This window comes from Crocodylus siamensis, chromosome 5, assembly GCF_052110815.1.
Source record: "Crocodylus siamensis isolate JL-2025a chromosome 5, ASM5211081v1, whole genome shotgun sequence".
Taxonomy (NCBI): domain Eukaryota; kingdom Metazoa; phylum Chordata; order Crocodylia; family Crocodylidae; genus Crocodylus; species Crocodylus siamensis.
In genome coordinates, this window is record NC_143399.1 from 120,596,477 (window position 1) to 120,609,127 (window position 12,651).

At 40.4% G+C, this 12,651-nt stretch overlaps 2 protein-coding genes across 2 annotated transcripts in view; one reads left to right on the forward strand and one right to left on the reverse strand.

Annotated features, from left to right (window-relative positions):
• The window catches only part of LOC149864498 (mediator of RNA polymerase II transcription subunit 1-like), a 25,121-nt gene continuing 12,470 nt past the window's right edge, over nucleotides 1–12,651 (forward strand). Inside the window, exons 1-8 of the mRNA XM_090050093.1 lie at nucleotides 1–159; nucleotides 1,500–1,603; nucleotides 2,817–2,901; nucleotides 3,737–3,791; nucleotides 4,232–4,364; nucleotides 5,603–5,631; nucleotides 11,068–11,139; nucleotides 11,215–11,289. Coding sequence (XP_089906219.1) covers nucleotides 39–159; nucleotides 1,500–1,603; nucleotides 2,817–2,901; nucleotides 3,737–3,791; nucleotides 4,232–4,364; nucleotides 5,603–5,631; nucleotides 11,068–11,139; nucleotides 11,215–11,289 — 674 coding nt within the window. The 5' untranslated portion in view covers nucleotides 1–38. The remainder of the gene's footprint in view (nucleotides 160–1,499; nucleotides 1,604–2,816; nucleotides 2,902–3,736; nucleotides 3,792–4,231; nucleotides 4,365–5,602; nucleotides 5,632–11,067; nucleotides 11,140–11,214; nucleotides 11,290–12,651) is intronic.
• The window catches only part of YAE1 (YAE1 maturation factor of ABCE1), a 20,849-nt gene continuing 20,277 nt past the window's right edge, over nucleotides 12,080–12,651 (reverse strand). Inside the window, exon 5 of the mRNA XM_090050085.1 lies at nucleotides 12,080–12,442. The gene's annotated coding sequence lies outside the window, so the exon portion shown is untranslated. The remainder of the gene's footprint in view (nucleotides 12,443–12,651) is intronic.

Genomic DNA, 12,651 nt, shown 5'->3' on the forward strand with positions numbered 1-12,651 from the left:
TTGGTTGCTGGTCCTTGTGTCCTAGTGGGAAGGGAGGAATGTTCCAGCCGGGAGGGGGGCTCCGGATCTTCCTCCTCCCTCTAGCCCGTCCGACCTGGGGCAAATCTGCCCTGCCTGGAAGCACCAGCCCGGCCCCCTCACATGACCTGGTGGCTCGGGGTCAGTGATTGTCCTTCAGTACCTTGGTGGGATTGTTGGGTGGGTGTGGGGTGGGGAGGGGAGGAGAAAAAAAAAAAAAAAAAAGCCCTCCATCGGAGGTCTATATTGAGCAAATCCTTTTTGGTGTTGGGTGGTGGAACCGGAGCTTACTCCGTCCACTCCATGCATTGACCTGGTATTGAAGTGCTTCCAGGACCGGTGCAGAAAAAAAACAAACATTAGGGCAGGATGGGTCCCAGCTGTTGCCCCCGAGGAGCGGAGCATGGAGCCGGAGCAGGATCCCTGCCGCCTCCAGGCCGAGCTGGGGGCCGCCGTGAGGCTGAGGCAGAGCAGGGCCGGGGGCTGCCCTACCGGCCCGGGGGCTGCGCGCGCAGGTGCTATCTGCGGCGGGGCGCCTGGTGTCACCCAGGGGTGGCTGCGACGATAGCCTCGCTGCACGTGTCAAATAGGGGCGAGGGGGGCCGCGGGGCAGCTCTGGAGTGAAGGCACTTGTCTTCTTTAGCCCTGTTCCCCTCGAGGCTGGGCCAAGACCGGGCTGCCGCCTCTGTAACAGCTGGAAACGGCTCGGGGTTGGAGGCACCCCTGCCTTGGCAGAAGCCAGAAGCTGGTGCGCATGTGTGTGTATGTTTCTTAACCCTCTCCAAAATCTAATTTCCTTATATATAAAACTCGGGAGACTTAAAAACTTTCAAGAAATTAGATTTTGGGAAGGGTTAAGAGAGAGACCTTCTATATATAGAGAGAGATAGGGTATAGAAAAAGGGCGTCTATATATAGAGAGAAAGAGGGGGGAGAGGGAAGGTGTGTGTGTGTGGAGCGGGGGGGAGGGTATATATATAGAGAGAGACAGCAGAGAGGGAGGGTATATATATCCAGCGAGCGAGCGAGCAAGGGTATAAAGAGAGATGGTGTGTGTGTATGTGTATATATATCTCTCTCTAATATATATAGAGAGAGAGAGAATATTCATTCACGCACACAGAGAAAGTATATATTTCTCACAAGGTTTTAATTTCCCCTGAGTTTTAAATATAAGAGTATATATGTAAATTACTATTTTCTTGGGGGTCTTGCATCTCCTCTCTCTCAGATTATTGTTTACAATAATAGTATAATGGCAATATTCAGTGCAGATTCCTTGATATCCTGCCTCCCTAGTGAAACTGTAAACCAGAAGCATTATAGAACTTTTCTAAGTTTCCTTGTGTGAAACGTCATGCGGAAGGCTTTAAAAGAGGCAGGTTAAAAAGAGATAACTTTAGATCTTTTATTTGTATTACCCTATCAGCTTGTAAAATGTGGCACTTGCATGCATCAGAAAACTTCAAAATATTTTCCAGATTCTGGGAAACTTATTTCAACAAATGCTTTAATGGAAAAGATGCGTCTAAAGTATGCACAGAAACCATGGAGTGAAACTCTGAAACTTGTACGAATTTGCATGGTAAGAATGACTAGCAAGCTTGCTGGTAGCCAGGCCAAAGCTGAGGGGAGGATGTGTGACAAAAGGGTAAATAAGAAAAATGCTTCATTAACTGATATTAAAGGCGAATTGGAATGATTACATCTTCTGAAACCCAAATGTTATTCTTTTTTTTTATAGAGCAATTGACAGAGATACTTTAAAATGGTGTAGGAAACTGTTTTTCATGAATTCTTTATGGGGCAAATACAGCCCCAGAGTGATTGTCTGAGCTATATTTGCCAAGCTCATAATATGTCAATTTAGCTAAGTGCATAAGCCTTTTCAACATTGGGCAATAAATAAGGACTTTGGTATTTGATCCATCATGAGGTGGAATGCTTTTAGGAGTATCTTTTGTCCTTATCTTTTAAGGAATGAGTGCTGCTTCTCCTTTATATTGATAATCAAATCTAGCATCTTCCTGTATACATTATTGTTTCTCCAGCAAGATCAGTGAGTGAAGCATAAAAAGAGCTAATCAGATTTGTTTCCATATTCCTCTTTAATGGTTAAGTAAACTGTCTTTCTGAACAAAAATGATGTTCTGGTTCCACTGTTGAACCTATATTGGATTGTGATTTTTATTTTTATTTATTTATTTATTTTTAAGCTGCTGAGAGTGAACTTACAGTGCTACATTTTTATTGATGTTTGGGGGGTTTTCAGACTGCATTGCCAGGAAGCAGGGTTGGAAATACTGATTTCTAATTAATTCTTATTTTGAAAAGATGTTTGGGACCCAATCTTACAAACATGTTTTCATGGGAATCCTGACATGGTATTGCTTATTCTTTACTTGGGCCAAACATTAAAAGAAGACCTCTGGATTAGTCCTTTGGAAGTACAATGAAACTAACTCTCAGATTATCAAATGATAATCAGTTTCCTACACAGTTTGAATATTTCCCCCCATTGCTTCACACATTAGTAGTCTCCATTAATCAATTTAGTTTGGTGAATCTGCTCTAGAGCTGGATGCTATTGTAACTTATAAGTGCCTGAAAAATCAGAGCCCTAATTTGTTCCTGTCTCCATATTAAATTCAGTAATTCTTCTAGGAGTTAAATTGGTCCTGCTATTAGGTTGGGTTTCAAGCTGTGATCTATAACCAAGTATTTTTTTTTACTTTGGATAGTGATTCCCCCCCCAGTCTTTTCTTTTCTCACTTCACCTTTCCTTGCAACTGTGATAGGAAAAACCAGCTCAAGGTTCCAGTGCTGTTACTGCAGATCGTCCATTATTTTCTTGCTTGGAGAAGATACAGAAAACTTTAAATGGTAACAAGCTGTAAGAAACTGCATAGTCTATTGTCAAATGTTTTATTGACTTTGATTAAGTGAAAGTGGTGGTAATTGATTCTCCAATGAAAGGCAGTGTCCAAAGACCTGTACTCAGTATTTTAGCACCCTTGTGCTAAACCCTACATGAACCCAGAGGTAGATGACTGAAGTTGGCTTAAAAATATAGTACATATTTTGTTATCCAAACTCTTATTTATCTGAATAGTAATTCGTTTTTTTTTTATATTGGGTTTGGAGAGGTGTTTTAGCCATAACATTACAGGAAATATGCAAGAAGCAAGGTGTGTGGGGTGGGGGGTGTTTGTTTTGTTTTGTTTTCTTGTTTGTTTTGTCTGGGGTTTCTTTGTGATATCTCTTACTAACTAGACAAGCTATAGTTGGGAGAGGTGTCAAATGAGCTTTTGGGCAAAATATGTCCTTCTCTTGGTCACTTCTGTTTGTTTTCCTACTTTGAAACTGTTGGTGTTGTACAACAAACTGTTCTTTTTAAAGCTTTATTTAATAGAATACTGTATCTCTCTACCCCCAAGTTTGATGCAGTAATTTGTAACTGTTTCACTTGGTTACATTTGTTTGAATTTCTGACTGGCTTTGCAGCAGGTGCTTTCCAAAGTACGTACCGGATTCTCAACCCCAGATCCCAACATGGTACTATTTCCAGTAAAGCATTCTTTAAGCACAAACTGAGATTGGTTGCTAATTAATGGAAAACATTACAGCCTATGACTTATTATTAATCATACTTTTTAGAGTACAAATACCTTGATACTGTTTTCCAGTTCAAAATTAAATAATATTTCTCCTTTTGCAGCTAAATCTCTGGCTGCTATGATGAACCAACTGGAATTTTTATCTAAACAAAAGGGGTAAGTAAGTTTAGGCAGTAGATTTAAGTGATGCTGAACTGCCTCAAATCCAGTGAGAATTACCATGTGGCTGACTTGCCAACATCTCATGAACTTTTTTTCCTTTTATTTCACATAAGTGAAACAAATGGAGAATGCATGACGCACAATTACCTGTACTATTCCTAGACCTGTTGCTTGGGTGGAGTTGGGGTCATGCAGTTATCAGTGCTGCTGCCCAAGGCAAATAATGTTCAGCAAATGATAATGTAAACTGCAGAAGAGCAAGGCAAAAACATAATCCTTGCTTGGGTCATTTTTAAATGCCAAGCAAAGGAACAGCTATTGTAGAGAAGTGAATTTTTCTTAGAATCTCCTTACACCCCCAAATAAAATAAACTCATCTCTGTTCTTCACTCAAACAAATTCTTAAATATACAATTCCTTTTCCTTTTCCATAGGCTTAACTCCCACATTAGCCCTAATGGAACATCTTGCTACATAACTTCAGATATGTTCTATGTAGAAGTTCAGTTGGAGAAGGATGGAAAGGTGATAGATGTAAAGTTGGCTCACCCTGGAGAGGCCCCTGTGGTAAGGCTTTTTGTTTGTTCCTTTACAGAAGTTCATAAGAGTGTCTTATATAGTTAGTTGTGGAAAAATGATGACTTGAATACACCTGTGCTACTGAACAAAATTCCACAGTAGACTGACTGATTCCTGTGAGTTACCAATGTTATCAGCTTCATTCCTACGGGACTTAGCAATTTGTACTACTTGGAATCCTGTTTAGCAGTCTCATCTGAAGTGGCAGGGACTGAGCAGGTATGCAGACTGAGCTGCTCTCACAGATGATGTCTCTACTGAGTTTCTTTATATATTTAAGTTTCCTTAACATGCTGGACCGAGCCCTTGGAAGTCATCTATTAAAATCTTAGTAGCAAATACAAGGTATGACTTGTATGATTTCTGAATCGGGGTTTATACGGTCTCTGAATATAGCTATCCTCAGATTTTCTACCAGGTTGTCACCCTTTCTTAAAATGCAGGTTTTCAATTTGAATTGTTTTCAATACATGCCAGGTATCAGGACCTAATGCTATGTTGCCAATAAGATGAAACTTAATATATATTTCAAATGGAAGCATCTTTTCCTGTTGTATTTCTCAGCCATCTACCCCATGATTGCACACATTCTGGCTAATGCAGATTACCAGTGGAAACATTCCAGGAGCTTCTTATTAAAATACTGGAATAAGGTTACTGCAAAATAAAAGTACTAAGTGTTGTTGTTCCTGCATGTAATTACAAGTGATTATTTTAGATCAAAGTTGAAACAGCTTTATCGGTGTAGTGAAGAGAAGCCTGCATTTTCGCTTTCAGCATTCTACATGTTCTGTGGAAAACTTCAGTGCTATTATTAAAATCTGAAAGAGTCCTAAATAAAAATTTGGAATCCTAGTGAAGAAAATCCACCAGTTACTTTGAAATATCTAATTAAGGGAAGTTCATATTCAAAGAATTGCAGCTCAATAATTGCTAATAAAAAAAATGGCAAAGACTCCATGGATTTTAGCAATAATATATAAAAATCAATTGTATCTTATTTAGATACAATACAATAGATACAATGTTATGTCATTCTTTGCACAGTTGCTCATTTCTTAGTATTCTTTTATTAAGTTTTTGGCAAAACAACTAACTGTAAAATAGGATTTAGATTTCTTAGAGAAAATAATGCTGTTAAGTAATGGAGAATAATCTGTTGTCGCCAAAGGAGCTATTTCTAAATAGTAAAGCATGATCGCTTTATCTCTTCTTTCCTGCTCTAGATTTGTGAAGATCTGTTGCAGCATCTAAGGTACAGAATTGCTTGGATTCCCTTGTTGATTAGAAAAGGATTATCTAATAGTTCTGATGCTATCATTTTGAAACAATTAATGGAAGCCTTATTTAACATAGTGATTTGGGGGGAAAATGGTACAGCTGTCTCCTTTTTTAAACAACCTGAAGACAGGAAGTTACATATCACTAAAATTTATCTTTTCCCTCTTTTAATTGAGAGTCTAGAAAGTGAAAAGAAAAAATAGACCATTAAATAATTATTGCTATGTAGATCATAGATTAAAGAGGAGTTGTCTCAATTCCTCATGTTACAGGGCTTTTTTGTTCTTGTACTGTCAAATCTGTAAATAAATAAAATAATAAATAAAAATATAAATGTAATTAAGCATGGCTTGGACCTTCTGACCTAAATTTTAAGGTCCGTACAATTACACCTGTTTACCTAAGCCAGTGATTCTCAATTAGGGTGCCCTCAATTTTTCAAGGGTGCCACACAGTGTTAGCACTGCTAGGTGCTTAAATATAATTCATAAGATAAACCTGGTTTTTAAATAGAAATTAATTATGCTAAAAACGCTATGACTTATGGTGATTGTTCTGAGTTCTTTGCAACAGAAAAATTGCTCTATGATGTTTTTCTAGTGAAAAAAACAAGTAAAAACTAAGAGTTTACATTTTTGGAGGGGTGCCTTTAGGTCTAAAAAGGTTGAAAGCTACCTTTTACCTCTAAGCAATAAGTACAGTCTAGAATGTTTAAATTCTGTGTACCAGTTGGACATATACTGATTGGGCATGTGTTAGTTTTGTATAGGACTGTATAATTATGCCACAGTAAAAGAATGGAAACTACAAAAAAAAACCCCAAACTGATACAAACTATAATTTTGACTAGTAACCAAACAGATTCTTAAAATACATGTGTCTTCCAAATATTAACGCTAGATAGATGTTGTTCTACATTTACACCTTGACTTTATGTTTATGGCGGTGAAAGAAAGACGCAACACTGAAATTTTGAGGAAGAAACCAGGTACAAAGGAAATATGATCTCAGTAGTGATATTTTTAATGGACATAATGTAGATTAAAAGATTCCCTGTTAGATGTTTCTTGCCCTGTTCCAAAAGTAACCTCCATTATAAGGATTGAAGGCTTGACTGGAGTTTAAAGTATACTTAAAGACCAAATTTGGTCAATAGCTATCTTTTCACTTACTAGATACCACCAAGTGTATTTTAGTAACTAATTTCCATAGTAGGGGAGAGATGGACAAAAAATGGGTAATTGGGTAAGAAATGGAAGACAGACAGGATACTTGTTGATATTCTGAGGCCTGCATTACACATTTTGGAGTTTTGTTTTAATAAACTTATCTACATTAAAAAAAATTAAACTGAAGGATCTATAATTTCATAGGTGTGGATAGCTAATTTCAAAGTTTTTAATTCTACATTTATAGATAGGTGATTAATTGCTTGGCTTTCAATTATGGCCTTAATGATGTATAGTTACAGTGTGTAATAAACGTAGGGAGGGGTACAAGCAGTATTGCATTAGAAGATGCTATTTCATATAATTAAACTAGTTTTATGGTATTTTATTGCTCAATGTTGGATGGTAATAGTAAAGTGTGGGGCTTTTCCTTGATACTTGAGGGTTTGATTTTTTGCTCTTATCTATCTGATTGCCAGATTTGTGTACTTCTGCATTATCTTCTGCCTCTCACCTGCCAAGTCTTGATCTTATTTTACGTTATCAGTTGGGAGGTGTTACTGACGCAGTAGGAAATCAGTAATATGACTAGATTGTTATCTGGGTTACCCCTCTCTTCTAACACCCTCGGACAATGCCCAAGATTTTTTAATCATCAGTTGAATCCAGATCGTATATAGTTGATCAATTCTTTGTTGTTAACTTTTTTTCCCTTCTTATAGCCCCTATCCATTAACATCTATACATCCTGTGACACTTTCAAATTATTTTACATACTTTTGTTTTTACCTTAAAAAAACCCAACAACACTTAGTTCCATTTATTGAACACCAGAATAACAGGTGCACAGCAAGGCAAAGTCAACTTCAGAACTATTTATATTTTTCTTTTCTTGATTGGGGTACTGCTTTCAGTCTAGTCTTTCTTCCTTTTTGTTTCGTGAAGAGATTTTATCTTAAGGAGTTCTTCCATACACTCCTGTTTCTTTCTTGTGTGGGTGTGAGAACAGCCTTGGCTCTTCTCCCCAACATACCCTGGAGCACAACCAGCCCCACTTAAATTCAAACAAAAACAAGAAAAACAGAACAGGATAAGAATGAACTTGACCTTTGTGAAAATTGATAAGCATCCGTGGCTCCTTTCTTCTCATGGTTTCTGCTTTCATCACTCTACTCATTCGAGAGATTCAAGAGTCACTCTCTTTGGGATTCCAGATTCTCTCCTCCGGACATGGCCTCTCTCCTAAGCAGAACCGGCTCCCGGGATTTCCCAATCTCTATCTTTCCCACGATTTCTCTTCCACTGAATCCTTGCTCCATCCTCTCTCTTCCCACACACCATGCTGTGCCTCTCTGGGTCTATCTTTAAAGGAACAGCTACTCCGGAAATGGCGTTCTCTTGGCGCGATCTCTCTTTCTGTTCCCTGGACTTCATTTATAGCCAGTCCCTCTTCACAGAAAGAGATCCTATTTTTACATTTTTTATGGCGCCCTACAATTGTGTGGTTCAAAACAAATTATTGGTCGCATGTTAAACCTAACATGCTCCTGTGTTATTTCCATGCTACAGATGGAGGGGTGTGGTGCACAGGGGGAGACGCCTGAAGGGCAGAAAGATTAAGCTGATTGATTACATTTCTGGATTGGGAGGGAAGTTGGTCCAGTGTTGAAGGGAGAGTGTTTGCTTAGTCTTACTACTGATTAGGGATGTGCAAAGCAGGCCATATTCGATTTGGATTTGGCCTGAATCGGGGACAGTGATTCGATTTGTTGATTCAGATCACTGTCCCTGATTTGATTCAGCTGAATCCAAATCTGAAGATTTGATGGGCAGTGGGGTTCTGCAGGGCTCGGTCCTCAGGCCCGCACTGTTCAACATCTTCATCAGTGACTTGGATGAGGGGGTAGAAAGCACCCTGTTCAAGTTTGCTGATGACACTAAGATGTGGGGGGATGTGGGTGCACTAGAAGGGTGCAATAGGCTACAAGCTGACCTTGACAGGTTGCAATGGTGGGCGGATGAGAATAGGATGGGGTTTAACACTGATAAGTGCAAGGTGTTGCACATGGGGAGGAAGAACCGGCACCACACTTACAGGTTGGGGAACTCCCCTCTTGCCAGCACGGAGACGGAAAAGGATCTTGGAGTCGTCATTGACTCCACGATGAACATGGGCCGGCAGTGTGGGGAGGCAGTCAAGAAGGCCAACCATACCCTGTCATGCATCCACAGATGCATCTCGAGCAGGTCCAGGGAGGTGATCCTCCCCCTCTATGCGGCACTGGTCAGGCCGCAGCTGGAGTACTGCGTCCAGTTCTGGGCGCCACACTTCAAGAGGGACGTGGACGATATGGAAAGAGTCCAGAGGAGGGCCACTTGTATGATCAGGGGTCAGCAGGGCAGGCCTTATGAGGAGAGGCTACGGGACCTGAACCTGTTTAGCCTCCACAAGAGAAGGTTAAGGGGGGACCTTGTGGCCTGCTACAAACTGGTCAGGGGGGATCAGCAGGTATTGGGGGAGTCCCTGTTCCCCTGTGCGCTGCCAGGAGTGACCAGGAATAACGGTCACAAGCTGGCGGAGGGTAGGTTTAGATTAGATATTAGGAGGCGCTACTTCACAGTTAGGGCGGCTAGGGCCTGGAACCGGCTTCCAGGGGAAGTGGTGCAGGCTCCTAGCCTAGGGATTTTTAAAAGGAAGTTAGATGAGCACCTTGCCGGGGTCATCTGACCCCGGTGCTCTTTCCTGCCAAGGCAGGGGGTCGGACTAGATGATCTTCCTAGGTCCCTTCCGACTCTAGCTACTATGAAACTATGAAACTATGATGCTGATTCAGAGAATCAGCGGTTTGGACATAGACACAGCTTCAAAAACTTTTTCTACATACCTCGAGGTAGCAGGCATGGCTCGTGATTGATTCAAAGCTGGGGCATGGGGAGCATCCTGCAGGAGTGTGTGTGGGGGGGCCCTTCATGTGCTTTTGCAGTGAACCCGGAAGTGGTCCGGAAGTACTTCCGGTCCACTTCTGGGTCTGCCAGGGAGCGCACTGGAGAGGTCCCCTGCACCTCCCTGGTTCGGCAATTGGCTGCAGGGGAACCCCAGCTGCCCCCCTCCCCGTCCCAGGAGGCACTAGTCACTGAGCTGGAGGGGTGTGTGTGTGGGGGGGCCCCATGCGTCCCCTGGCAGACCCAGAAGTGCTTCTGGTTCACTTCTGGGTCTGTTGCTGAGTGCACTAGGATGTCCCCATGCTTCTGTGGGACAGTCCATGCACCCCAGCATCACAGCACTCACAAGCTGCCTGCTACCCAGAGGTATGTAGAAAAAACATTTAAAGCTGCCTCTATGTCCGAATCTCCAAATCTTTCCAAATCGAATCAGAGGACCCTTTAATCTCTCTGAATTGATTCAGATTCAGCCACTGAATTGGGCCAAATCTCTGCTGAAACAAATTGGGGACCGAAGCTTTGCCCAGCCCTACTACTGTTACACAATTTTTATGGTTACATGGCAGTGAAAGGTGTAGGTAGCTAACTTGCATGTCAATAGCAGCATAGCCACAGACTCGCAGAGTTCAGCAGGGCTGCAAAGCCCACCCAAAAACCTGCATAAATAGTATTTTACACACGCTCAGTTCAGGGCTGCCACAGTGAGGTTGTTGTCAGGACTCTAGCTGGTTTGGAGCAACCTCTGACTGGTCTATGAGAAATGCATAAACCTTCTGCAAGAATGTAGGACATGCAGAGTAAGTTCTTTTATTCTCAGTTTGTTTTTGCATTTTTAAAGTTTCCCTATTCATAGAAATATGTTTAAGATTTGTCTCTCACATTGCTGCTAGGAGATGTAACATTAATAAAAACCTTGATGTTTTGATAAGAGAGACTATGTATGGGTTCATAGTCTCAAAGTGATACTATGACTCACTGTATTGAAACATTAAGAAACGCTGTTCCAAGCTGAAACATTACATTTCCAGCTGTCAAATACAAAAATGGTGCATGTGCATTGCTTTTAGTAATGTGTATTCCAGTGATATCTGCTTAAGCTGCATTGCTTGTGTAACTGTGCCAAAATTCATACTTCCTCTTTTTCTCAGTAAATCTTCAAAACAGTGTTTGATATGCCAAATCTGATAATCGGGTCCATGGTGCTGTTTGAAATGTCCTCAACATGCTATAGAAAGCTATATGATGTTTAAGTCATCTTCTTTTGTATTTTGGCTGCAGTAATTGTTCTTTATCTTTAGAATGAAAGACTATGCTGCCTTTGGAAAGATTCTAGAAGACTTGTCAAATCTGTACCAAATTCCAGGAAATAGGTTGTATTTCCTTTAAATGTAACTAGCTTTTATTTGTGGTTGATCCATTTATTTAATCCACATTCTTTTTCCCAGTGATATGAAAGCTAAGGCGTATCTAGTCTTGCAATCCCTGGAAAAAGATCTCTGGTCCATGTCCCTTCTGTACAGGTAACTTTGAGACTGCATGGTGCATTTTTAAAAAAATGCATTTGACTCAGAAATTATTACATTGGCTTAACATAATTATACAGAGGATTGTGGATGGATGTGGAGGTTTCTCCTAATGGGAAGCTTGGTATCTTTGTCATGGTTTTAGTCAAATAAGGAAAGCCATATGGCCAGATCCTTAGTTGGTTTAATTTCCACTATCTTCGCAATAACTCAGTGGTTAGTGTAGTAGCATTGCAAATCTTCTGATCTGCAAGTTCTCACAAGTCGATATCCTTGCAGTCCAGGTGTACAACTTACCAGCAGCTGAACAGAAAGGTCTATGTCTATAGCAATCCACCCTATGTGGTCCCATTACACAATTAGATAGGAGAGGTTAAAAAAATTATTTCTTCAGGAGGTGTAGAAAACAAAATAAGGGCTGTGTTTGCCTTCTATTTAATTGTCTTTGAACTGGCCAGTTGAAAGGACACCCATTAGACATGGACAGGATATACTAACATGGAAGAAAGATAGTTTCAAAATGTTCCTACAGAAGAAGCAAAATGTAGTTGTTGAGATCCTTATATTCTATCCAAGTTCTGGTCTAGGCCTATATCTTTCTCTAAAGAGTGAAACTAAAAGTGGGTAGGGGACAATTCATCAGTGGGTCTCCTTAACCCGTTGGCAGTTTTAGCCCTTTATTAAAAAAAAAAAAGCATACAAACAAACCAAGAAGTCGGAGTTGGGGTACAGAGGGCTTGGAAGACTTTCAGATGATTTGCCTATTAAACAGCCTCAGCAAGCAGAGCTCCACTATAGTACAGGAACATATTGTTAACTTATTTTTGTGTGGTGTTCCCTTAATAAGAATACCATTTTTTATTTAAACTAAAATACTCTGTTCCTCACTAGTTGCAATTGCTCAGGATATTCACAGACAGACTTAACTGTGAATTCATGAATGAGCTATTTGTTTAGCTGAGTAGATTTTATTCAGCTGCCTTTTAAAGTTTTGCAGCTCATTATTTTGCTTGCACCTGTAGAAGGGATGAAGTTGGAGAAAGGTGTGACAGTCATTTGAGTTCCAGTTTATCCAGGTCACTCAGTTATTCTGCCTCCCTCCCGTCTTGTCCTTGCACTGGTCATCTTAATACAGTCCTTATATCCTAGACTGTGAAAGAAGGTATATAAGCTCAGAACATATCAAGTTTTAAATATGCAGCAAGTACAAATACTTATTTAAGTGGGGTCTATCACAAAATTTTAACTAGCAACCTAACCAGTAAGAGCCATGCAAGTTCCCTCTTATAGACAGCAGGCAACATAATAACACTGTGCGAAGAGAAGAAAGAATGTTTGAGGCTTAAAATGACCTGAATA